The sequence below is a fragment of the Hemicordylus capensis genome, chromosome 5, assembly GCF_027244095.1.
Source record: "Hemicordylus capensis ecotype Gifberg chromosome 5, rHemCap1.1.pri, whole genome shotgun sequence".
Lineage (NCBI taxonomy): Eukaryota > Metazoa > Chordata > Lepidosauria > Squamata > Cordylidae > Hemicordylus > Hemicordylus capensis.
In genome coordinates, this window is record NC_069661.1 from 154,723,149 (window position 1) to 154,748,573 (window position 25,425).

Consider the following 25,425-nt stretch of genomic DNA (forward strand, 5'->3'; position numbering starts at 1 on the left):
AACCCATTCCTTGCCACCCCACAAACCTTAAGGGCCACATAGGAAAAAGCCAATTGATGGTCACTTGCCAAAGGCTCTCTCAGACCTGAGGCCAGCCCTGGTTACAAATAACCAAAAAGAAATATTTTGTAGTGGTTGGGACAAATTGAATTATAATGGTTGCTGTCCTGCACAGAGAGCCAAGTTCATGACAGCCTCACACACCTGTTTGTCTCACAAACACAGCCAAAGTAACCAAAGGCAGCTTTATGAAGAGGTAAAGCAGACGTTGGGTGGGGAGGAACAGGCAGAAGAAGCTAGTGGATGTGGTGTTGCAGATAAATCACTTCTCCTCTATAAGTAATTGTACAGGAAGCAACTTTAACTGAGAAACAAGAGTTTGATATTTATTACTAACTAAAACATAGGCTAAGAAAACAATACATAGACTAACAGAGTCCTATGCAAAGAAAGGGAGAATCTCTGTTTAAATTCAGGACAGCAACTGAAGGAGCAGACAAGAAACAAACCCAGACTCCACCCGCAAGCCAGTGCATACTTACATTCAAATACAGACAAGTATGCCCCATACACAGAACTGAGACCATGTCTGTAGTAAATTCCAGCATGTGGCACTTTGGTCATAAGAACATAGGTAGCTGCTTATACTGAGTCAGACCATTGATCTATCTAGCTCAGTATTAGGGATGTACACAAACCTGTTTGGCGTAAGATTCTTAGAACACCGAACAGCTTCAGAACCCCCACATTCGAACTGGTTTGAACGCAGAAGCGGCTTTAAGGATGGGGGATGGTGCACTTACCCCCCCACACACACACACCGTGCACCCCCCTCTGGTGCTCTGTGGATAAATCATCTCGCAGGGCAGCAGCGTATCTCCTTGCTGCCCCCTTTTTTTAATGACTGGAAGTGCCGTGCACACATGCAAGTGTTGCAGGCACGGCACTTCCAGTCACTTCCAGTTAGGGAAACAACAGGGCGGCAAGGAGGTACGCTGCCACCCCACCAGACTATTTATCCATAGATCGCTGGAGGGGGAAATGACATGGGGTGGGGGGTTAAGTGTACACTCCCCCATCCTTAACGCCACCCTTGCCCCACCATCAGCTCAAAGGGAGCTGGTTCCATACACATCCCTAGTCAGCATTGTTGACACTGACTGGCAATGGGTCTCCAAGGTTTCCAACAGGAGTCTTCCCCAGCCCTACCTGGAAATACCAGGGATTGCACCTGGGACCTTCTGCATGCAAAGCAGGTGCTCCAGCACTGAGCTACTGCTTTTCACCTCAAGATGAAAAAAAAGAAAAGGCAAAGTTCTTCTCTTAGTGGTACTTAGTGTGCCCTGAGTACTTTTTAGGTGTGCCTCTTTTACCTCCTCATGGGGAAAAAACCACCTTATCATTGTCACATTTATCCCTTGTTATGTATGCTGGTCAAAGACCAAAATAAAGACTATGCTATGTTATGCTGTGCTATGCTATGCTATGCTATGCTACCAGTGTTATGAAGCAAAAGTGATATTCTTGCAAGAACCACGTAAGTGGTCACCTTCTTTATATTTGGAAGATCCTGAAACTGTTAACCCATGCTCATCAAACTTCCACAGAAGGCATCTTGCATGATTGCCCTATAAATCAGATTCTAAATTATCTGTCTGAGGGAAAAAGGAGAAGGGATTGAATGTTTTATCTCCACACAGAAGACAACAGTCAAAACAAAAAAACCCATCTGCCTTTAAATGCTTTCAGCCTGCTTTCTCTCTGAAGCTTGTTTTGCCACACAGCTAAATAGAGAAAGATGCCTGAAGGAAGCCCTCAAGCACATTTACCCTTTGCTCGATATAAACTCACAGGTTGTCAATCACTGCAGAAAACAGAAGAGGTTAGACACATTTTGGTTCCTTTTTCTTAACCCTTTGTCCCCAACCCCAGTTTCCCTTTAGAACTTTAGTAGAATCATCTTCCTTCTCATCTTGTATGCACACACAGCAGGTTGGGTCACAAGGCTGCCAGCAGTTGCTAAAAGGGCAGCAGCATAGGGGGCTAGTGAGTCAGGTTTCATTTTGGGATGTGTGGCTTGAAAGGAAAGGGAGATTCTGATTCCAAAACAAATACAAAACTCTGTGGATGGATCCTGTTAACAACTATTAGGGGAAGGACCACTGACATAGGTAGGAAGGAATAACAATGTTAATGAGATAAGGGGTTCCTCAACATTTCTTTTTAAAAAGCCCCCAAAGCCAATGCTGATAAAAAGCCCCCAAAGTCAATGCAAATAACGTTACATATGTTACACATTTTATTTTAAAGAATGCTAACCATGTCACATTGGTGCCATTGTACATAGGTTTTTCTCGAACAAAAAATGGTCTTGTGTTAGCAAGCATGACTTGTCCCCTTAACTAAGCAGGGTCTGCCCTGGTTGCATATGAATGGGAGACTAGAAGTTTGACCACTGTGAGATATTCCCCTCAGGGGATGGAGCTGCTCTGGGCTTCTCCAAGATAGGGTTGAAGAGATTCCTGCCTACAACCTTGGAGAAGCTGCTGCCAGTCTGTGTAGACAAAACTGAGTGAGAGGGACCTATGATCTGACTCAGTATATGGCTGCTTCCTATGTTCTCCCTAGGTGTAGATGGCCCTGTACAATGATGCCAGTATGAGGGCTCTGAAGTGCACGTGGGGCCCTGGATAGGCACCATTCTGTCTGTAGCCTGAATATTCCATGGCAGTCAGTAGATAGATCAGAATCTACTGTACAGGTAGATCTCTACACAGGGGTGTAGCTATAATTGAGCGAAAGGGTTCAAAGAACCCAGGGGACCCAACTCCTGAGGGCCTCCCAGCTCCACCCCTGTCCACTCCACCAGCTCCACCACTCAGAGAGGGGTGAACATGGGCCCCCTCTTCCCTAGCTACACCCTTGTTTCTACAGTAGATACTGTATGGTAGATCAGTAAGAGTTTCTGACTCCCATTAGTTTAACAATAGCAAAGAAAGTTGCAAGAAGAAAATGGCCTTTTACGTCATATGCAAATTAGGTACCCGGATTTGGAAAGCCAGAATATGGCAACCCTATGTGCTAATCACTTTTCTCTCAGCCTCAGTATTCACTAATACAGTGAAAACAGTGTTTATTGGTTGTCTTTGGCCATGCCTTTGTGCAGTTCTGCCGGGCAGTTTTAAAAGTAAAGCTCTCTGGGAGGGACGGGCGCATTGCAGCTGAATAAAACTGAAAGCCAAGCACTCACCTCACCAGTGAGTGACTGACTGACTGAGGGAGGGAGGGAGTTGGAGAGAAGGCAGTGAAAGACTGCCTTCCTTGGCCCCGCCTTCCTCCAAATAAGGCAGACGGGCCCGTAGCCTGAAATCGGCCCATCTGCTTCATTTGGAGGAAGGTGGGCCCAAGAAAGGTAGTCCTTCACTGCCTTCTCTCCAACTCCCTCGACCCCTCCCTCGGTCAGTCAGTCACTGGTGAGGTGAGTGCTTGGCTTTCAGTCTTCTTCAGCTTCGGCGCACCCATCCTTCCCAGCAAGCCTGCCCCTGCCCCAGCCAGAGCAGCTCAGCAACAGCAGCCATTCATTTTACATCGGTAGGGAGGCAGGAGAGCTCTTGCCACTGTCCTGCTCTGCTGCTGCTCAGTGGCGACTTAGATAGATAGATAGATAGTTAAAAAGCGGGAGAAATTGAGTCCCGAACGGGATGAGAATTCCTCCCCAGGAACGCGGGACATCCTGTACAGTGTGGAACAGTTGGCAACCCTATCCAGCCCCAGCACATCATCCTTCCAGTAGTTGTTGTGGTGTCTTTGGGAACTTTTGTATTTCCTTTTTAGACTGTGAGACATTTTGGGACAGGGAATTGTTTTTTTATTTATTGTTCTGTGTATACCACTTTGAGAACTTTGTTAAAAAGCAGTATATAAATATTCTTCATTGTTGTAATAGCAGTAGCAGTAGCTACAGAGAAAGAAAAGGAAGATAGTTACAGCCTGTATCAGTGGTTCTCAACCTGGGGGCCTCCAGATGTTGCTGAATGACAACTCCCATCAGCCCCAGCGACAACAAATTGCAGCTGGGGCTGATGGGAGTTGTTGATCAGCAACATCTGGAGGCCCCCAGCTTAGGAACCACTTGCATATAAACCTTTTTAAAGTTCTGTGTAGCTGAAGCACGCCAATTTCAAAGGGTATTTTGCAGAGGCGTAACTAGGGAAAACGGCACCCAGGGCAAGCACTGAAATGGCGCCCCCCCACGCCCTCCCAACATACTACATTATACTTCGGTTTTTCCTCACAATCGCCCGCCACCGCCGCCAAGCCAGGCCACTGACTGGCCACCAGGCGCCAGCAAAGCAATGGGGGGGGGCACAGGCTGCGCTGAAGGGACCGCTCGTGGGGGAGGGGGCGCCGACGCGCTCCCTTGACTGCTGCAGCGCTGCTGCACTGAGCAGGAAACATTTGTATTAACAAAAAAAATTCAAAAAAATTTTTAAAAAATTATTTTTGTCATGGTGGCGCCCCCCACGTGACCAGAAAAGATGGCGCCCAGGGCACGTGCTTCCCCTGCCCCCCCTATAGTTACACCTCTGGTATTTTGGTCATCCTCCTGTGGGGTGAATGGAGGCTGATTGACATTACCTGGAGTTAATGGAAGTGATTGAAGGTCTTGAGTAGCTCAGAAAGGCAGCCTTGGGACCACCAGTCCCCCAACAGTATGTCCAATCTTGGGCTGGACTTAGGGCATGTGAGAGTGTCCAAAAGAAGAGGGAAAAGCACTTGCATAGGTTGGCACATGCAGGATTCACACTTCACATATTGAGGGGGATTGGGGCATCTCTTATAGAGACTTTCTGCCTGAAATGGCTCTCTAATGGGTGAAAGCAAAGGTTTGATTAGGTTAAACTTGGCAGTGCTTTTTGCTCCTATTCAGGTGCTCCACACAAACAATAGGCTGGCAATTCTTCTTGCTTTCCTTTGTGGTTAATAGTCAGCAGTTCTCAAGCAATTACTTAAGGTTTTGTTTTAGCTTCTGTGAAAAAGGAGGGTTTTGAATAACCTTGAGTGCCCTCCATGCCTCTCATTGTGCCAGATTCAGGTACTCCCTAAATCAGAGGTGCTGATTTAATGCCAAGACCCTTGTTAACCAGGGTGGCTCTTAAGCTTTGTAATTCAACTTAGCCATATTGAACCTGAAGATTGCCATTTTTAAGCAGGCCATTTGGGCCAATGAGTGACCTCCGGCTCTCTTTTTAACATCACTGTGTTTTTCTTTTAGCAGTTTTTATTGACGTTTTCTTACTGTTTTAATCTTGTTTTTATCTGCTCTAGGGTCTTCAGATGAAATGCAGTGTAGTAGTAGTGGTAATTGTTGTTACTGTTGTTATTATTTTTTATTATTATGTGTTCGGGCTGCTGTCAGCCTGTTATTGTCTTTAGGCTGGTGTGATGTTAGGCTTGCTTTCACTCTGGGGCACCAAGAAGACTCAAACCAATGCAACTGATAGCGTATCTATGCTTTGGAGCCGAATTATGGGCACAATGGAGGTCTTGGAATGAGAGAAATGAGAGTTTCAGGTGGTCTGCCTTTAACACAGGATAATTTTTTGCAAAAAGATATAACCTCCTCTCAGTCTGTCACTATGATTTGCAACCCTCAGTTCCTCCTGAGTGTAAGGAAATTTTCTCCACCGCTCATGATTCCTCACAGGTCCCCCACTTATGTCTCTATAAGCTTTTCCTGAGCATGATAGTCCTTCTGGATTATGCATCTATTCTTCTAGGCTCTTTGTTTCTGCATGTTGGAACTTCAACCCTAGGTGGGAAGTCTGTACCCTTGAAAAAGTTAGCACTCCCTGTATCTGCCTGCAGTTCTAACAGGCTGTACTTGCAATGAGTCGTATAGTGGAACCTAGATGTTCACTAGTCCTCAGAAAGAATACAATCTGCCTTAAGCAATCTTTGCTTACTTGTTTAACCTAGGTTTACAGCTGACCCTGAGACTCATGGAATAGACACAGCTTTTCTGTGGGGACCTGCACTCATGATCACTCCAGTTCTTCAAGAGGCAAGTATTGGGCTACTCTATTATTGCTTGTTTACACAGTCGGACAGGTGTTATTGACTGGTTTGTTTTATCCAGACATCGAGTCCTTCCCAAGGACCTGGGATGGCTGAATTTTATTGTCAGTTGTTATAGATATCATCGCAGAATATAGGCTGTTCCCAGTAAAGCTGCTTTTTGTAATTGGCTGATGGTGACTTCTGTGGCCCCTATGGTGTTGAGGTGCTCTTCAAGGTCTTTTGGAACTGCACCCAGGGCGCCAATTACCACTGGGATTATTTTGGTCTTTTTCTGCCACAGCCTTTCAATTTCAATTTGGAGATCTTTGTATTTGGTGATTTTTTCGATTTCTTTTTCTTCTATTCTGCTATCCCCTAGTATTGCTATGTTGATTATTTTCACTTGTTTTTCTTTCTTCTCGACTACAGTGATATCTGGTGTATTGTGTGGCAGATGTTTGTCTGTTTGTAGTAGGAAGTCCCATAATATTTTTACATCTTCATTTTCTACCACTTGTTCAATTTGATGGTCCCACCAATTTTTGGCTACAGGTAGCTTGTATTTTTTGCAGATGTTCCAGTGTATCAACCCTGCTACCTTGTCATGCCTTTGTTTGTAGTCAGTCTGTGCGATCTTTTGACAACAGCTGATTAGGTGGTCCACTGTTTCATCTGCTTCTTTACAAAGGCGGCACTTGCTGTTTGTTGTTGACTTTTCAACTTTTGCTCTTATTGCATTTGTTCTTAGTGCCTGTTCTTTCTCTATTATTATTATTATTATTATTATTATTAATTTGAATTGTATACCACCCTTCCATAATGGCTCAGGGCGGTTCCTGAGCCATTTTGGAAGTGAAGACTGGCACATCATTCATGGCTTTCAGCTAGATGTAGGATGAATTTCTACATCCATCCGAACAATGCCAGTGCATGATCACAGTCAATTATAAAAAGAGATTGACTCTAGAGCTAGTCAATTATAAACTGATCCTAGTCAATTATAAAAGAGATTGACTCCATGTAAGAGTAAAACAGTGAATATTTAACTCAGATCGAGCTGCTTGAACATTCTCATATCACTTTCCCCACCCTTTGAAGATGTGTTTATGTTCATAGTAATCAGATTGCTAGGATTTAGTATGAAGAGTAAAGAAATTGAAAAACAGACATAGAATGGCAAAGCAAATTGAAATCTTTCAGCATTATAAAATCTCTCTTAACATACTACCAGGCACTGAGAAAAGATTTGAACCACAATGATTACTGGTTCATGCATAAATTATTCTTTGTATATACATCTATTACTTTTAGAGTACCACAGTATGTACAGCTCACAGTAATGAACTCATTGTACTGGTGTAATGGGCCTTGCACTTACATTTCCCTTGTATAACAGTCCAAAGATTGGGTCATAAATCTGCCTCACTTAAAGTGAAATGCCTAATTGGCAGGGCTGGTGATCTGGAGGCAAGCCAAAAGGCAGGAATGGACAGTCTAAGAGCTCAGTCTGTTCTGAATGAGTGGCTCAGAATAAAAAGAAAACTCTACATGAGATTTAAAGTGTTATTAGCCCTGGCCAACTTAGCTTTTCTTTAGTTAATGGCAACCAGACCAGGCTCCTTGTAGACTGAGATTGTGGTGGGGTAGGATGGAGGGACTTAAGGCCCCTTTCCTCCATCATCCCAATCTGTGGGGGCCCTCATCTAGCTGCTGTTGACTAAATAAAAACTAAGCCCCTTAGAGCTAAAAACATTGTAAACATAATGTGTAGTTTTGCACTGAGCAGCCAGGCCAGAATCAGCAGCTTTATAGCCCTAGATGAAAATCCATTGCCATCTAGTGTCCCCTGGCCTTGCTAACTGCAGTACTGTACTACCTCCTGGCTATTTGTGCTGGTGGCACTGAAGCACAGGAGTGAATAGGTGAGCTCCTTCCTTCTCTAGCAAGCTGCTACTACAACTAAAACTAAGACGATGACAAATATTTATATACCGTTCTTCAACCAAAGTTCTCAAAGTGGTTTACAGAAAAATAAATAATACATAAATAAAATGGTCCCTGTCCCCAAAAGGCTCAGAATCTGAAAAGAAACATATAACAGATGCCAGCAGCACCCACTGGAGGAATGCTGTGCTGGGGTTGGATAGGGCCAGTTGTTCTCCCCCTGCTAAAAGGTGTCTCTTTGCTCAGTAGCAGGGGAACTAAGGGTATCTAATGGTTAGCAGGGGTGTTAGCTAATTACTAAGCTAGCCAAGTAATGTAGTGATAGTGGGGGTTGAGTCTCACTGCCAGAGTCTCTAATACACTGATTAACTCAAACTAACTGTGTGATCATAGATAAGTTCAAAGAATAAACCTTAGGCTCCAAAGATCATGTTCATCAAACCACTTGCTGCAAAATAATAATATTGCATTCAATTCAATGAAGTTGTGTCTGTGTAAGTGGGATGAATTAAGATAATGTCCACAGGGGTATAGCTATAATTGAGTGAATGGGTTCAAAGAACCTGGGGGCCCCTCTCTCCTAGCTATACCCCTGAAAGTCCACATGTGATTTTGAAATGGGATGGATATGAACATACTTCCATGGAGCCAGGTGCTCAAGTGACTCCATCTGATGCTGATTCCCTCCTCCTTGCATTTCCATGTCTGTCCACACCACCGAAGGAGCAGAGGATGAGTGCAGGATCTACCATCTACATGGTAAAAGTTGGTGTGATAGTATAAAAAGGGCCTACATTTCAAGTCTACCTGCTCATTTGACTTCTTCCCATCAGGTTTAGTACACAAGTGTCAAACCATTTAAAAAAAACAACCTGCAACTGAGTTGTGACCTTAGTTTGTTGCCATTTTTTAAAAAAATGTACCCCTTATAGCATTTTGGAGAAACAATTCATTCTGAATTCTGATTTAAAATCTAAGACATGAGCCACCTCAAAAGAATCACTTTTAAGTCTGATTGATTTCATGGGATCAATTAAAGCAAAAATTGAATTGTCCCACTGAAATCAGTTGTATGTAGAATGTTGAACTTTGGCAGGGTCACACTGTAATTCACTGCTAGTGGTACAGAGCAGCTATCTAAACAAAAATAGCAATATAGAGTTAATACATCAGAAATGTATAAACTAGTTCCATGATCATTACAGGGAGCAAGATCAGTGGATGTATATTTCCCAGAAGCACCTTGGTTTGATTACTATACGGTATGTATTTGTAAACATTATTTTATTTTATATATTATCCAGTGTTTTGAGTAAAATCTCATTGATCTCAATTAAACCAACAGTTTCTTTGTTTATAAGAGAACTGATAAGCAGTCTTCCAAAAAAACCCTCATTAACTGCTCAGTTTTCATAATCATTATAGAATCCATCTTAATTTTGTGCTGAACTAAAACCTAAAGGATTGCAATTTCAAGAAGTCTATGAAATTTTGACTCAGTTGTACAGTGTTTCTTTTTGCTGGGTATATTCATTTCTCCCATTTCATTTGATATAAAAAGATCGGTATTCTTGTTGTAATACACCTGTAAATAGCCATAACTATTTATGTGTGTATTTATGTGACAGGTGTTTCAAGTCTGACGGAAAATACATACATTTCACAACGCATTTGTAATATGTGGAATTCATTGCCACAATAGGGGTGATGACCTCTAGATAGATAGTGGCTGATATCCTGACTAATGAAGCACTTTTGTAAGAACCAAAGCTGGGGTAAGAAAAGAAGATCGCATACAGTAGTTGTGCTAAAAACAGAGATTTGTGCAATTGTACAGAGTTTGCCTTCAAAGTAATTGAGACGTGCCACAGTTGTGCAACTGGTATTGCAACACTAGCTTGGAATGCCAGACTTAGCACAATAAGCCAGTGCACTACTATGAAAGCATTCCACAAGTGCTTCATTCGTCAAAATGTCAGTGATGTTTACAGAGCATTAGACAAATTAATGGAAGATAGATCTACCAAAAGCTATTAACCATGGCAGCTAAAATACAACTTCCCTGTGCCTTTGATCAGGGGGTGATCTCCACCTTGCTGGATTTATGAGTTCTCAAGGCTGGCCACAGTTGCAGACAGTGACATCATGACTAATGAAGTATCCGTGCAATGGAATAAACACTGGTGATTCTGAAAAGTTCAACCAACTCAGCTCCACTGTTGGCTCAATGGTAGGGACACATTTTAGTGGCGTCCCTTTCTCCAGGAAGCCCTCTGAACCACCCACATATATTTACCTTGAGGGTCGCACAGCTCTCAAGGATGCAGAGGTGGCACTGAGTGCTTCCGTGGGAAAGGGATATCATTGAAATACTCACTCACTCACTCACTCACTCACTCACTCACTCTAGCACGGGAGCAATGTTAGTCTGGATGTCAGAAAATGGACCACAGCAGGGCTGCACAACTTTTGCCCTCTAGCTGTTGTTGGACTACAACTCCCATCATTCCTGGACTAGATGGACCAGCAATCTGTTTTAGCATAAGCAGTTCTTACATTCCATACTAGTTAGAAAGTTTTTTAAGTGAGTGTACATAATATTACAGTTTTCATGTGCTAATATGTGTTTATATATGTAAAATTATATACATTCAGTACATACATGTTATATCTTCATGTAATATATAATAATAATAGCTTATATGAAGTACTTAATGGAAGGAATTCCTTGGCCTAGATTTCCTTCTGGCAGTCTTTGTAAGGAGTTTTTTTAATCTCACAGTGAGATTATTAACAACAATCTCAGTTCTCACAAGCAGCTTGAAAAGCAGGATCCACGCAGATCCTGGCAGTGCCGCAACACCAAACGCAGTCCAGGTTAAGGGTGCAATTGTGCCCTCAACCCGGCTGCCAGGATCATGTGTCAGCACAGGCTGCTTGTAGCTCATGCTGACACAGAGATGGGGGGCCTAGAGCACCTGTCCCCTGGGGGAATCCCCCAGTGCACCGCGCTTGGCACACAGTGCACTGTGGAATACCCAAAGGCCAGGACAACAAGTTCCAGCCTCAGAGCAATTCACTCTGCTCTAGGGATGTGCACGTACTAGTTTGTGCACTCCCAGGAGGGTGGGGGGTTTGCTTTAAGGGACAGAGAAGGCGCTGCCTACCTGTCAGCCCCCACCCTGCAGCTTTCCCCCCACTAGCACTCTCCAAAAAAGTAGGCATGCTGGGCTGTAGCTTTCCTGCTTGCAGCCCTGATCAGCATCGCCACGCTCATGGCTGACGTGCACGTGCATGGCACGCCTGCACATTGGCCATAAGCATGGTGATGCTGATTGGGGTCTACAAGCAGGAATGCTGCAGCCCAGCACGCCCACTTTTTTGGAGAGCTCCGACAGGGGGAAAGCGGCAGGGCGGGTGCTGACAGGTAGACATCGCCTTACCTGTCCCTTAAAGCAATCCCCGCCCTTCAAATTGGCTTGAACAGTGGTGGACCAAACCAGTTTGACACTCCAGGAAGGGAGCACTGAACTAGTTCCATGCACATCCCTACTCTGCTGCACACTGCACAGAGCCGCGCTGATCATGTGGGAGTGCGCTCCGCTCTCCCACCAAGCACAGCATGATCGTCTGGGGGGAAGGCAAGGTTTGTGAAGCCTTCCCTCTTCCTGCCCGCCTGGTAGGTCATGTGGATGTCCCCAATATCTCTTAGCACAAAATGGTGGCTGTAGTAGTAGTGGCCCTTTTAAAAAACATAGCCCACGTATTGCAGTCATTGGATGCTGTAAGAGAGGAGCCTCAGAGCGAGGCTGCTCTGAGCTCAGCCAACAGCTTGTTGAGCAGCAGAGCTGGATGTGAAGTGAGGGCGGAGGAGCCATTTTTGCTGACCCCCATGCTTCCGTTAGTGCTCCTTGCCTTCAGAAATATGTCCCTGAGGGCTGATACTTGCTATTGCTTATTGTGTGTCAATATTCCCCTAAAGCTGCACATTGTAGGGAAATATTCCTGTGTGGTGAAGTTGTCTTTCAGGGGAAAGTGTCTACCATCACCAATCATCTCTTTGAGGAACCCCTAATAAGCTTCTGAGGGAACCACAGGCTTTTCTGGAGCACAGTTGGAAAAACAACTGCTATAACCAATGAAGGATTTAATTTGAATTATAAATGCAGGAACTGGAGAGGTGGGGGGGGGAACTATATAAATCCTGATTGCTTTCAAAATCATTCTTCAATTTTATCCATTTTTTTGATAGGGTGATAAAATACCAGCCTCTTCATACAAGAAGTATGTCAGCATTCCTGCCCCACTGGAAAAGATCCCACTGTTTATCCGAGGAGGCTACATTTTGCCCACACAGACACCAGCCACACGAACTGCTAGGAGGTAACTGATACATTTACTTCCAAAATACAATCCAGTTCAAGGTTGGGCTGAAATGGTTACTATACTGAAATTTGACTGTGTAGTGCATACAGCTTCAATTAGTAAGAAGTTACTGTGGTGTTAATGTGATGATGAGAGTCAGGCCACCTTTGCACATTTGAAATCTTCCTGCTTTTTCCACTCACCTGAGCTGCAAGCCTTGTATGCCTTGAAATTAACTGGATTGATTGCTTTCCAATTCCTCCTTGATGGTTGCTGGAAGGGTGTCCCCCCCACTTTTCTTTCCCTTTCTTATCTCCCTTTATGCCTGGGGCTCTTCTCAGATTTTTCTTCTCACTCTGAAACCAACTATTCTTCATCTGACATGCTCTTTCTTACACATCTGGTTCAAGAAAGTGAATTTAGTGCTGCGGTATTTTTGCCCTTTTTGTGGATTGTGGTGGTAGGTTTTACCTTAACATGTAAAACTTTTCATGTTAAGTGCATGAAAGACTTTTTTGCACATAGATTGCACAATTTCATCTGAGTCCTGTACCAAGTTTGCATGATTCCTATAAGTGTACTAACTTTGCACAACAACTAACTTGGCAAGTTTGCTTTTAGTATATAGGTAAATAGTTGTAAGGGCAAGTTTCCTTTATGGTTTGAAAAAGGACATCTCCTCAGTTATTCAGTGTGCTCTCAGGTCATACTTTTGCTGTGGTGACTAGGGTGGGCGTACACGTGTCACATTTTACTGTATATAATTACAAGTTTATAACTTTGTAAAAGTAAATGTTTATACATTTCACCATATATCATTTGTGAGTTTATATTTCAGTTTGATCTAGTGTCTTGCATACACAAAGGTCATCCATTGCTGCCCATGGCAGATTGAAACCTGCAAGTCCATGTATACTTTGCTCTCAATTGCTGGCATTTGGATAGCTCCCACTTGCTAGATCCTGGTCCTTCTTTTTTAATTATAATAACTAATCTCTTGTAAGCTTCATAACTGATTTTACGTCAATAATTTATTTCTGCAATAGCCGCCTGAATCCATTTGAACTCATTATTGCTCTGGATGAACAAGGTGAAGCCTCTGGTTCTCTCTTCTGGGATGATGGTGAATCCATTGGTGAGTGTTCATACTCTTGTAATGTAGTCAGTGCCAGCAGTTCTGCTTATGGGAGACATTTATGTTTTTCTATTTGTTGACTGTGGCAGAACTCAGCCTTTTTCTGAACTGTTGCTGATATAAATCAGAAATGACTCCTTTGACAACATCAGCTTGATGCTAGCATAAACTCTGAATGCAAAATAGTTACACTTTATACAAAATAAACACATTAAGTTAAAGCGTGATGCCAATAGAGTCCGCTTAAATGTAATGTATGCAAGAAAAAAAGGATTTATAGCCAATTCTTGAACTGGCCATTCTTGAATGGGCCCAGTGACTTATTGTGTTCTTTGTTGTGTATTGATCTAAAATGAAACAATTCCTATTACTTGTTGCATGGAATACTAACACCAGTCTTGTGACTTGTGTTTTGGCAGACACAATCGAGAATGGAAACTATTTCCTCGCCAAATATACATACAGTGAAGTAAGTAGAAACAATTACGTGGGCAAAAGGGTGCAAAACTGAGCAAATAAGGGATGTAGGTAACAGCTGTGAGTAGATGAGGACAAGCAAGCAATGAGTGAAAACTGGCAGGGCAAGTGCCATCAGCTGTTAAGTGAAGAAAGGAGTGAGGGAGGAACAGATGGGCATCAATCTATCTATTTAGGAAATATGTAAATGTAAATATTATTTTTAAAGATGATACAAAAACCTGGGGGTCACATATTTGGAAGGACCCCAGCCAAGTCATCTTCCTTTAGACCAACTTCCTATCTCATGATCCCTATCGCTGGCACATCTCTGGCAGATGCCTTTCCAACCTGCATTTGAAAATCTTCAAGGATGAAAATGCACAGCCTCTTCCCAGCAATATAATTCCATTGCTGAATTGTTCTTGTTGTTGGGAAGTGCCAGCTGAGAAATCTGCTCCTCCTCAGAATCATGGCTTTTGAAAACTGTTGCCCTTCTTCTTTCTGATATCCTTGTGAATATTTGAAAGCTGTAAGCATATTCCTCCTGTAATATTCTTTCCTAATCTGCTTTGTGCTATTGATACTAGTGGTAAACATACCATAGTACTGATAAATGTCAACATCTATGGTATATAATTCTTGTATTTTTCTCTAGTGATAAAATTCAGAACATTAAGCAGAGGTGACAGAAGTATTTGATAAAAAAGAGGAGGATCTCATCAGATCCCTCTTTCCATTCATCCACCTCAGTTCCCCCTAGTGATGATATTACTATGGTTCTCATGGTATTCAGTACCCAAAGTATGCAATTAATAGGAGCCAATTAGAAGAACAAATTGACATTAATATTCCTGTGGTGCTGTTCCCAGACCGGCTGCTTCCAGCACTGACAGTGAATTGGATAAGACAGATGACTTTTTGTGTGTGTGATTATCTCCACAGACTAGTGTCAGATATTGGTTGTAATATAGCAAATGCTTTCTGGTCTTTAAAGCTCTTCTTCTTTCTTCAGAGTGCACTGCTTTTATCTTGTTGTCTTAGAGAAAAATGTTTCAGTCTGAACAGAAAAGTAGGAAAAAGATTACACTAGGTTTCTGTATATGGTATATAACAAATTGCTGAAGGGAGATGACAGAAGAACAGGAACTACTTTTATATTCAACTGGATATCAATTTGCATTTGATTGCTGCTTCACTTGCATTTCTCATTGCTAAAATTAGATTTCTTTCTGTAAAGTCTTGTTTAAAATTCTGACCTGCATTAAGCCAACCTTACTTCTTGCAACAATTGCAACAATGCTGTTAAAACTGCATTCTAATACAGAAGAGCTGTGCAATTCAGAAATATATAAGAAGCCTTTTTTTAATTACTTGAAAATTATTAAATCACACCAATATGTTTTGTTTGGTGGTGGTGGTGGTGATGATGATGATGATTCAGTTCTTCTTGGTTGATTGGAAGCTTCTTATTGACTGTTTTGTTCAACTCTAATATTGGGGGCAGGGGTGGGGGGTGAGACAGGGACTTTGACCTGATCCAGCAAGGCAATTTACATGTTCTGAAAAGCTGGCTTCTTTGCGGACCCTCCATTGGTGAGCTACACTTGAAAGTTACTCAGCCACTGGCAGTTGTTCCTCAGGGTTCATTTTTATTCATTCTTCAACATCTAGTATTAGAGGTTATCTTTCTAGGAACAGGAATAATCAAGCATGGGTGGATTGTGTTTAGGCCAGGGATCCTCAACGTTGGGCCCCCAGATGTTCTTGGACTTCAACTCCCATAATCCCCAGCCAAAGGCCACTGGCTATCTTTCTCTCTTTGTGGCTATCACCCAGTTTGCAATGCAGATAAGTTAGGAGCAGGGATCAAGTGCATAATGGGCAATATGCATGTGAATTGCAGTACAGAAGTATCCAAGTCCTCCAAAATGGTTGTCCAGAGATGACCGTATTGCCTTTTAATTGCTATTTCCCCCCACACTTCTTTTTTCTCCTGTTCACCATCTCCAACTCCATTGCTTCCTCAAAAGAGATTTCCTCTGCTTCCTTAGTATCTTTAAAAATATGGCCTAACAACATCTTGTAGAACCTGGGGTGATATGGATGATTTAACCATCAAATACAGCTGTGCTAGCTAGTGTTTGTGATGGAAAAAGTTTCTCTTGTTCAAACACACTATGATGTATGTACCAGCTGCTCTGTTTTGCTCCAATTTAACTTAATGCATTTCTTCCTCTATATTTTTGTGCTATGTCACCAAACGCGTTCTCACAGCAAATGTTTTATTTTGATGGAAATGCAAGGAACTGTACAGGAGGCTTCTGTGTAATTTTGAAAAAAAATAGTAATAGTAATAAAAATAGTAATAGTAATTTTTTTAGTAATAAAAATTAGTAATAATAGTAAAAATGCACTGTAATAGTTCGATTACAATGCCATTTTCTCCTACATTGCATCCTTCTGTATAATTAAAATACTCTTTAAATTCTTTCTTCTCAATTATTTTAGGCTCACTTGAGGACACGTATTGTTCACAACAGCTACCAGGGAGTTGATTCTCTGACATATGACACACTCCAGATCCTTGGTGTTACTTCAAGACCTAATACTGTTCTTTTGAATGGAAAAAATATCCGGAGCAACGACATACATTACCAAGAAAATGGGGTAGGTGTTGTGCTTGTGGATTAATAAATTAATGTTTGTATAACTGATATGGTATGCATTCAAAGTGGGAAAGATTACATGGATTTTTATTAGGAATCTAAAACCTTTATCTTTCAGTAGCCAAATTTTGTTTTGCAGTGTGGTATTGTCACATAACCTTTTATCAAGCAACATTCTACTCACCGCACCTTTTCAAATCCAGCAGTGATACCAAAAACCAAGAATTCACTCATGGCTTTAATATCATATGCAGAGAGAGTCCACTTTTTCTGATCCTTCATTGCCAGCAGCTACTTTGACACCAGGCTCTAGCAGCAACCAGTTGAAAAATTATGCATTCTGGCTTCTTGGCAGGAGGAGAACTCCTGCTGGTTGAAAATGCAGTCTGTAGAGGTGGTACAAGCAGCCCTCTGAGGGCATGTGGTGGCTTTGCTGTCTACTATGCAAATTTTAATTCTCTTTATGCAATGGAAAAACTGGGCTGGAACTGGTTGCTTTTCTTCTCCAAAATACTTCATTGATCTCCTGGTCCTGCTAGGACAATCATCATGGTTAGGCTCCTTATCCTTCCACTTAGACCTGTTGCCTCAATGTTGTGGAGGTGAGGGACGGGGGAAGCATAACAGAGGAATGTGGATTTGTGTATACTTCTGAAATATACATTTTCAAATGGATTCAAACAGAAAGAGAAAAACATTTTCAAACTATAGGAGAGTGTTCCATTTCAGTTGATTCACACAACTGCAGGGAAAGTGTAGCAGCTGTTTTTGTTTCAGCATGTGATGGTTCCACACCTGCTCGCTCCTCATGAAAAGCCAGCCATGTGGTATTACTACTAGCAGATGGCTTATAGTGATGTTCAAAACAAGTTCATTGTGGTGAAGGCTTTATTTATACTATTGGTTTAATGCAAGGATGACAAACATCATGACATTTAAAAAGTAGGCACCATGAACTTGAACTTATGTCCTAGAGAAAAGCATAGATAAGTGTGAGGGATAGGATAGAAAGTGAGTATTTGTAGGGGATGTTTGTGGGGACAAGGTTCAGGAGAACAGGCTGTAACGATCAGCCACTGACCAGGCCCTCCTCTCCCCTAAAGAGTGAACCGGAAGTGAACCCTGTCCTCTGACAGGCTGGTGAACGCCAGGGATCAGCCAACCAGCACACCAGATGGGTGGGACCTAGAGAGCCATGCGGAGGAAGAGAAGGTCTCTTTGTTATTGGGAAGCAGGCTGGGGGTGAGAGCAGGACGTATGCCATGGAGGATGGCTGCAGAAGGAACATCAGATCCTTGAGAGACAGGAGTGCAGGAGGCTGGATTCTTATCAGATGGTGGGTGGGTTTTCAAGGAAAAGGGGATTCAGCCTAGGGCCATCAATCCAGAGCATTGCAAAAGACTCTGCAAGTTTTTAAAGGTGCTTTTATATTTTCCTACATTCCTGTTCCTTGCAACTGGGGTTCTTTTTGAAGTATCCTTGTAACCACTGAGTATTTCTTTTACCGGTAACTAAAAGCTGAGAGAGCCTTAGACGGAAGCTGTCTGTAGTATTCTGAATGAAGTCCCCCCCGCCCCTCTGCAATTTTAACAAGGCTCTTTGAGTGGATTTTTAACTTAGGAAAGTGGGGCTGGAAAGGGTTTTCTCTGGTGCAATACACTGTATTACATTCAGCAATTCTACCAGTTTTCTCACCACATGTAAGCTTGCATGTGGAAGGTTTTTGTACTTTTCCAATAGCAGAGGAGAGAGTTTCCCTGGGAATTCCACCCAAGCCCGGGGTGGGGTGGGGTGGGGGGTCAAACTGTTGATAGTTGTTTAGTGGTGGCAGTCTTGAACTACTGGAAATGAAAGTTTTGGGAGAAGCCTTTGTTCGGAAAGCAGGGAGGGGGTGATTCAGCATTTTTCTTCCCCTCACATGGGCTTGCTCTGAGACAAATGCTTGGTAATATGCTACACAGGATCTACTACTTAAAGGCCCAGTTGCCCAGGATCCTTTGGAATCTAGAGCTGGGGCTGATACATTGTTATATTATATTAGTTAAACTTAATTGCTCAGCTGTCCTTCATAGTGTTAATATTTATCTACCCTTTGCATGTGAACAAGCTCTTTTGTTCCCTTTGGAAGAATGTGCAGTTAATGTTCAAAAACAGCCACAACAGTAGGAATTGAAGACTTTTTTGTGTTTGTATGTGGGAAGGCAGCCTGTCTTGTTTTGTGATTGCCACTTATTTAAACTCACAATTGTATGTTTCCCAAGTGGTTATAAAATGGCAACTCTCAACAAATCAGAAGGGTATTGTGTCACAGCAGCGTAGTTAGGTCTAAGGAGAAGCATGAGCTGCGTGGCTGGGATGTTTCAATAGAATTTTCATACAAATGCTGCCAGAATATCCTTTAGCAACTATTAAAAAGAATCAATGGTATTAAAGTATGTGTTGCTGCTATTTTATGAATGGGGGAGGGAGGAAGCAGGTCGGTTAAACAATGTAAAACAAAAATGTAAAACAAAAGTGGATACCATTTGAATGTTTGGAGGTGCCTGTCACTTAACAGTCATATTCAAGTTTGTAAATATTTAAAGCAATTTTTTATGGTGACTCATTTTCATCTCAAATAACAATAGTTAATAGTTTGGGGGTTATAGTTATGGGTTTGGGAGGTGCAATGCCTTCTTGGCTTGAATTGTGTTTCTAAGGTGATCTATAATGAGGCTTCAAGCGGTGGCAGGAGCGGGAATGTTCCTATGGAAAATAAGCATTACCAATACAGTAATCATCTTTTGTGGGCATAGGTGTGCCATCTTTTGCACAATAGACAGAAGTGAAAAGGTGTAGCTTTTCCCAATGTGGGAATGCAGGGGTGGATAAAGTGTCATCAGTTGGGGTTTTCTTGGTTTTACATGCAGCTGCTCACAACAGTACTAGTGTTACAGGTCATAGCACTGATGCCTGCAGTAGTATAAGGCCTAGCTTTTTATTCTATCCAGGAGCTCTCAAGGCTTACTTGGAATGACCAAAGTTCCATATATGTTTTCACCTGTTGCTCAGGCTGAAAACAAGTAAAGTGATATCAAAGAACAGACTGAGCATATGAAGAGTTTCCCCCTCTAAACCATGATTTAGTGTTACATGTGTATCTGGCCAATATTACAAATTGTAAATGTATAGTACATAAAGCCTACATTAAAGCCTACTTAATCACAATAAAATAAATACTATTATTTGTTCATACTGAATTCAGTAGACTAGTATTTTAGTTATTAAATTGCAAATGCTGCAGAATTCTCAGAACTGTCCTTAAAGTTCTACAGAAAATGTGTTTAGGTATTTTATTTCAACTTCTTGTGGATCTCATGTATAAAGACCATCTCTTCATTAATCAAATCACAGATTAGATCTCTTGGATCTCTTGGTGGCGTTCGATACCATCGACCATGGTATCCTTCTGGGTCGCCTGAGGAGTTGGGGATAGGAGGCACTGCTTTGCAGTGGTTCCGCTCCTATCTCTCGGGCAGATCCCAGATGGTGGAGCTTGATGACAGTTGCTCTTCTAAATGAGTGCTTTTATATGGAGTCCCTCAGGGCTCAGGGTCGTAGCAAGGTTGGTGTGAGCCTTGAGATGAGATTTTCAGTTCAGTTGAAGGTTTATTACAGTCTATGACCAGCGCAACAAGGAAATGGGCCCCTCACTGTTGATTAACAAAGGAGACTTTCAACCAGGCAATGCAATCCTATGTATGTTTTCTCATAAATCCTAACAAATTCAATACAGTTTGCTTCCAGGTAAGTGTGTAGAGAATTGCAGCCTTAGGCAACAAATCTAACCACATTTAGCAGGAAGTACATTTCACTGAAACCTAAAGGACTTTGTAATTTTTTTGTCATGAAACAAGCCACTTATAGGACTTTTTTGATGGTTTTTTAATTTAAAAAATATTAAAAACCAACAATTTGTCCAATCCACTTCAATTTAAATATGCATATTCCTCCCACATCTCTCTGCTCAAAACCAAAGCCCTATGCCCCGTCACTCTAGGTGATCTAAAGGCTGGGGCTGAAATGGGGTGGTTTTTTTTATGAAGGCAAAGGGCAGATTCTTCCATATCGGGGTGGAACTACTTTTTTACAAATAGGTTTTTTTAAATTCAAAAAATATTTTAAACCAGCAAATTCCTCAATCTCTGAATTAAATATTCAGAGTCCTTTCAATCTGCCCTACATCCCCCCTACATCCCCCTACCTTATATTAAAGCTCTATGGCAAGCAATCCCTAAATATCCGGGTGGGGGGGGATAACCACAAAAAAGAAATCACATCCTACCTCCATTACTAAGCCTGAGGAGTCAAAAGCTGGGCAGAACTGTAGTGGGCAAGAGCAGCCAGCGCTCGCCACCCTCCCTCCTTCCTTCCTTGCTGCTTGCCTGCTGGCCGGCACTCAGGTTCAGGCTTCAGAAAGGCCTGCACGGAGGCCTCTCTGGAAGCCCCGCCCACCCACTGACCAGCTGAGAGGCAGAGACTGAAGTGGCTACAGCAGCTTGAAGGCTGCTTCACCCCACTGGCTAGAGCAAGAGGACTAGCAGGACTAGCAGGAGAGGGGGCCAGCAGGCAAGGCAAGGGGAACTGACTAAGGGGCCTTGGGGGGCCCTCAGGCCCTTTGGGCCTAGAGACATTTGTCTCCCCTTGCCCAATGAAACTTACGCCCCTGTCAAGGTTCCATTCTGTCACCAATGCTTTTCAATATCTACATGAAACAGCTGGGTGAGGTGTTTGAAATTTGGTGCTGGGTGTTATCAGTATACTGATGACACCCAAATCTACTTCTCTCTTTCATCTACTTCATCAGGAAATGGCATTCATTCCCTAAAAGCCTGCCTACAGGCAGTAATGGGCTAGATGTGGGATAACAAATTGAAGCTGAATCCAAGTAAGACGGAGGTGCTCATTGCAGGGGCTCAGAATCTGAGGGATGAGTTAGATCTCCCTGTTGTTGTGAACTACACATGTTTTCACGCTCTGTATATGCTCAGAGGGAAAGAGGCAAAGTCACATCATACACAAACCAAATTGGTTCTTGGAGATGGTGACCATGTAGCAGCTGGGTGCACAAACTGAAATAGAGGGAGACACACTCAGAAAGTTCAATGGGCTTTATTGTCGAAAGTTGCTCATCAGGATAAAACTCAAACAAGTCATCCAAATTAAAAACATGTTTCCGATTCAAGGTGTAGTGTAATGTGCCTAACTAACATATGTGCGTGCACTCAGTAATCACAGCTATTTAACAAATCCTAGTAAAACATTTAGAGAAAAGCAGACAAAGAAGGAAGAAGGGAGGGCTTAGGAGAGGGAAGGCAGTGATTAGTAGGGAGGAGGGAAGAGGGATCCAAGGCTTGTGGAAGCAGTTTATTACCAGGGTCAGAGGCTTGAGAGTGGCTAGGCTTCAGATGAAGAAGAGGCTCTGGAGCTGGAGAGCAGGAGTTGGAGCGATGCAGACTTCAGATGGAGGAGAAACGTGGGTGCTGGAGAACAGGAGCCTGGAGTGTAAGCTTCAAGCAGGCTGGGGGCAGCTGCTCAGAGCAAAGAGGAGAGAGAAAGCACCATGGCTGGGTAGTCTTGACTGTTTACTGTGCAGTGGAAGTCAAGACAATTCCTGTCCATGGAAAGGGCTCCTGCTTTTAGCCCCGCAGCTTTAGCAGCAAACTCTGGGATGGCTCTTGAGCAAGTATTGCTTGTTAGACAAAGATTGCTAGCTCTCTGTTCAGTAAGCCTCCTTCTTTATAGTTGTTCCTTCCTTTGATCTCCATAGAGTCTATTTTCAAAATATCCTCATCCTTCCTGGATCCCAAAAAGGTGACAATTTGCTGTTACCTTCTGGATATTATCTTTTAAGTTCAGGATATTAGCTCAGTCCAGGGAGATCTCAATCCCATCTTCTGTTAGCTGCTATTTTGGGGAGGAAACTGTTCTATTTTGCCCAAAGCAAATCTGCATCTCTGAGCAGCAAATGGGCATGTTTTCTTGTGCCTGGTCCCAGAAGGTGTTAAAAGGTGTTAATAAAATAAGAATTAAATCTAGAGATGTTTTCTTTGTGTGCATCTACCTAGAGGGGAATTTCTATAGACAGCAATTGGGTATCCCCTTTGGGCAGAGCAGAGCAATCATTGACAAGGATTAACATGGACTTCTTGCAGGAGGAAATGTGAGCTCAGCTTCTCACCACAGACATTATCTGATAGTAAGTTAAATTTTAGCATTTAGATAGACCAGGCCCAGCCTTTGTGTTTCTTTTTAGTACCCATTTCACAAACACTGAGAATACAATGCTGGATTGCCTCTTCCTTCACAGAGCAGTTAGCAAAGGCACTCATGAGACCTGGGTGTCAGCTCACCTTGCATTCAAGCATTAATTGATTCCTTAATAAAATGGAATCAGACACATGCCTGAATTCCGTATAATTCTGGGTTGGTACCTCTGGGTTTAATGTTGGGGTCAGGGTGTCCCCAACACTGTGCTGGATGGGGTTACACTCCCCTGGAAGGAGCAGGTACGCAGCTTGGGGGTACTCCTGGATCCAGACCTCACCCTGGTATCTTAGGTGGAGGCTGTGGCCAGGAGTGATTTGACAGCTGCGTCCATTCCTTGAGGAGGATGGCCTCAGAACAGTAGTGCACCAGCTGGTAACCTCCAGGCTTGACTACTGTAATGAGCTCTACGGGGGGCTGCCTTTGTACATAGTTTGGAAACTTCATTTAGTTCAAAATGCGGCAGCAAGGCTGGTCTCCGGGGAATTTGGAGAGACAATATTATGCCTGTTTTGAAACAGCTGCACTGGCTGCCAATATGTTTCCGGGCAAAATACAAAGTGCTGGTTATTGCCTTTAAAGCTCTGAATGGCTTAGGTCCAGGTTACCTTAGAGAGAGCCTTCTTCGGTCTGATCCCCACTGCACTCTAAGATCAACTGAGGAGGTCTGGCTTCAGTTGCCACCGGCTCGTCTGGTGGCGACTCAGAGGCAGGCCTTCTCTGTAGCCACTTCTAGATTGTGGAATGCGCTCCCTGCAGAAATCTGTAATTTGAATTCTTTATTGGCATTTAGGAGAGCCCTAAAGACCTATGTGTTCGGCCTGGCCTTCCAGGGTTTTTTAATTGTTTTAAAGGGGTTTTAATGTATCGTGTTATTATAAGGTTTTGAATTGGTTTTTTTTTAAAAGCTGCTTTATTGTATTTTAAAATTATTTAACTGTTTTGTGATATTTGTGAACCACCCTGAGCTGTTCTGTAGGGGCGGTCTAGAAATCGAGCAAATAAATAATAATAATGACTAATAATAAAAATAATGGGCATGATCCTCTCAAAATTAAGCACTTCTACGTTTCATAGATGAGCTAAGGACATCCTAAAATCTTCTCAATTGAAATAAAAAAATCTTTAAAGTGTTAAGTTTGAATGGATTGTTCCCAAACTTTCACGGAATTCAATTAACTTGAAGATGGTTGGTTTTTTAAGGAATCTCTATAACATTCATTCTCTCTCTCTCTCTCTCCCTCTCTCTCTCTCAACAGAAACTTACCATACACTTTTTTGCACCACTTGGTGAAGAGTTGGACATAATACTTCAATAGAATACTGAAGGAATCTAATAATTGTTTACATAATCACACCAGTAATTTGTATGCATTTATTGTGCTTTAGTTTAATTTTAATAAATCAGTTTCTTGCAAGTGTTGTAAGTGTACTTCTTTATGTAGAATTATATTATTGGATGTACTGAGAAGCATAAATCAACAGATCATTTTTAACTTGAATACATGAATGAATTCAAAGAAAGCTAAATAGATGAACAGTCATTTAACTATGCCACATGTATGCCCTTCTGCTTAGGGACGCCGAGGGAAAGGTTGTAAAAAAAAACATCTAATTTCATGCAATATCATAGGCTGATTTTCCATAACCCAAGGACGATCAGGAGGCCACTAGAAAACAGGACGATCAGGAGACTATTAGAAAATATCCATACTGGCCAAGATTAGATCTGTGATGGCTCATTCACGCATGCAAGTCATTAAACGTTGCAGTGGTCAAATAATGAACATGCATATGTTAACTAGATCTAAACTGTGTTAAAGTAATATGGAACTAGTCCTCTTTTTGAGGTGAGAACAAAAATAATATTTCACAGACCTGGTCAGTGGTCCACATGATGTACAGCCCTCTGCTGGTATAAAGAAGCTGCATCCTTGTGCAGTGAGGCTTCTCTGAACAAAGCCGACATCTTATTGAGCAGCAGAGTGTGTATGGTGTGAGGGCAGAATTATTTCCCCTGCCTCTGATAGTGCTCCTTTGCCATACAGAAATATGTCCCTGAGGGTTACGCAGCTCTCAGAGTTATTTCTGGACAGCAGGTAACAGGAGTAACAATAGTTGGAGCTAATGGCAGGTGGAGCTAACAGTAGGCAGGTCCAATCAACCTCTCAATATAATTTTAAAAGAAGTGGGGGGCAATCACCAGACCATGCTTTTCTCCAATCTATAAAGGTGTTTACTGGTCTTGATCAAAACCTCCATCATTCACACCAGTGCTTGGCAGCCAGCAGCACCTGTGGGCCAGTATGCTTTAAAAAGCTACTTTCATCTGTGCCTACCTGCCTATAAAAATGTTAGAGGAAGAGATATGTTCAGCATTTGCAAACACACGTGCAATATCTCTATATATAATTCTCTAAGAATTATATATCCCCATAGCTGAATCTCCATTCAGCCATGATACTAGCTGGGTGACTCTGGGCCATTCAC

General features: G+C 42.4%; 1 protein-coding gene across 1 annotated transcript in view; it reads left to right on the forward strand.

Annotated features, from left to right (window-relative positions):
• The window catches only part of LOC128327414 (maltase-glucoamylase-like), a 107,842-nt gene extending 83,489 nt beyond the window's left edge, over window positions 1-24,353 (forward strand). The window contains exons 16-22 of the mRNA XM_053256215.1: window positions 5,980-6,068; window positions 9,214-9,266; window positions 12,257-12,387; window positions 13,416-13,504; window positions 13,924-13,973; window positions 16,472-16,630; window positions 24,195-24,353. Coding sequence (XP_053112190.1) covers window positions 5,980-6,068; window positions 9,214-9,266; window positions 12,257-12,387; window positions 13,416-13,504; window positions 13,924-13,973; window positions 16,472-16,630; window positions 24,195-24,254 — 631 coding nt within the window. The 3' untranslated portion in view covers window positions 24,255-24,353. The remainder of the gene's footprint in view (window positions 1-5,979; window positions 6,069-9,213; window positions 9,267-12,256; window positions 12,388-13,415; window positions 13,505-13,923; window positions 13,974-16,471; window positions 16,631-24,194) is intronic.
• The last annotated feature ends 1,072 nt before the right edge of the window (window positions 24,354-25,425 follow it).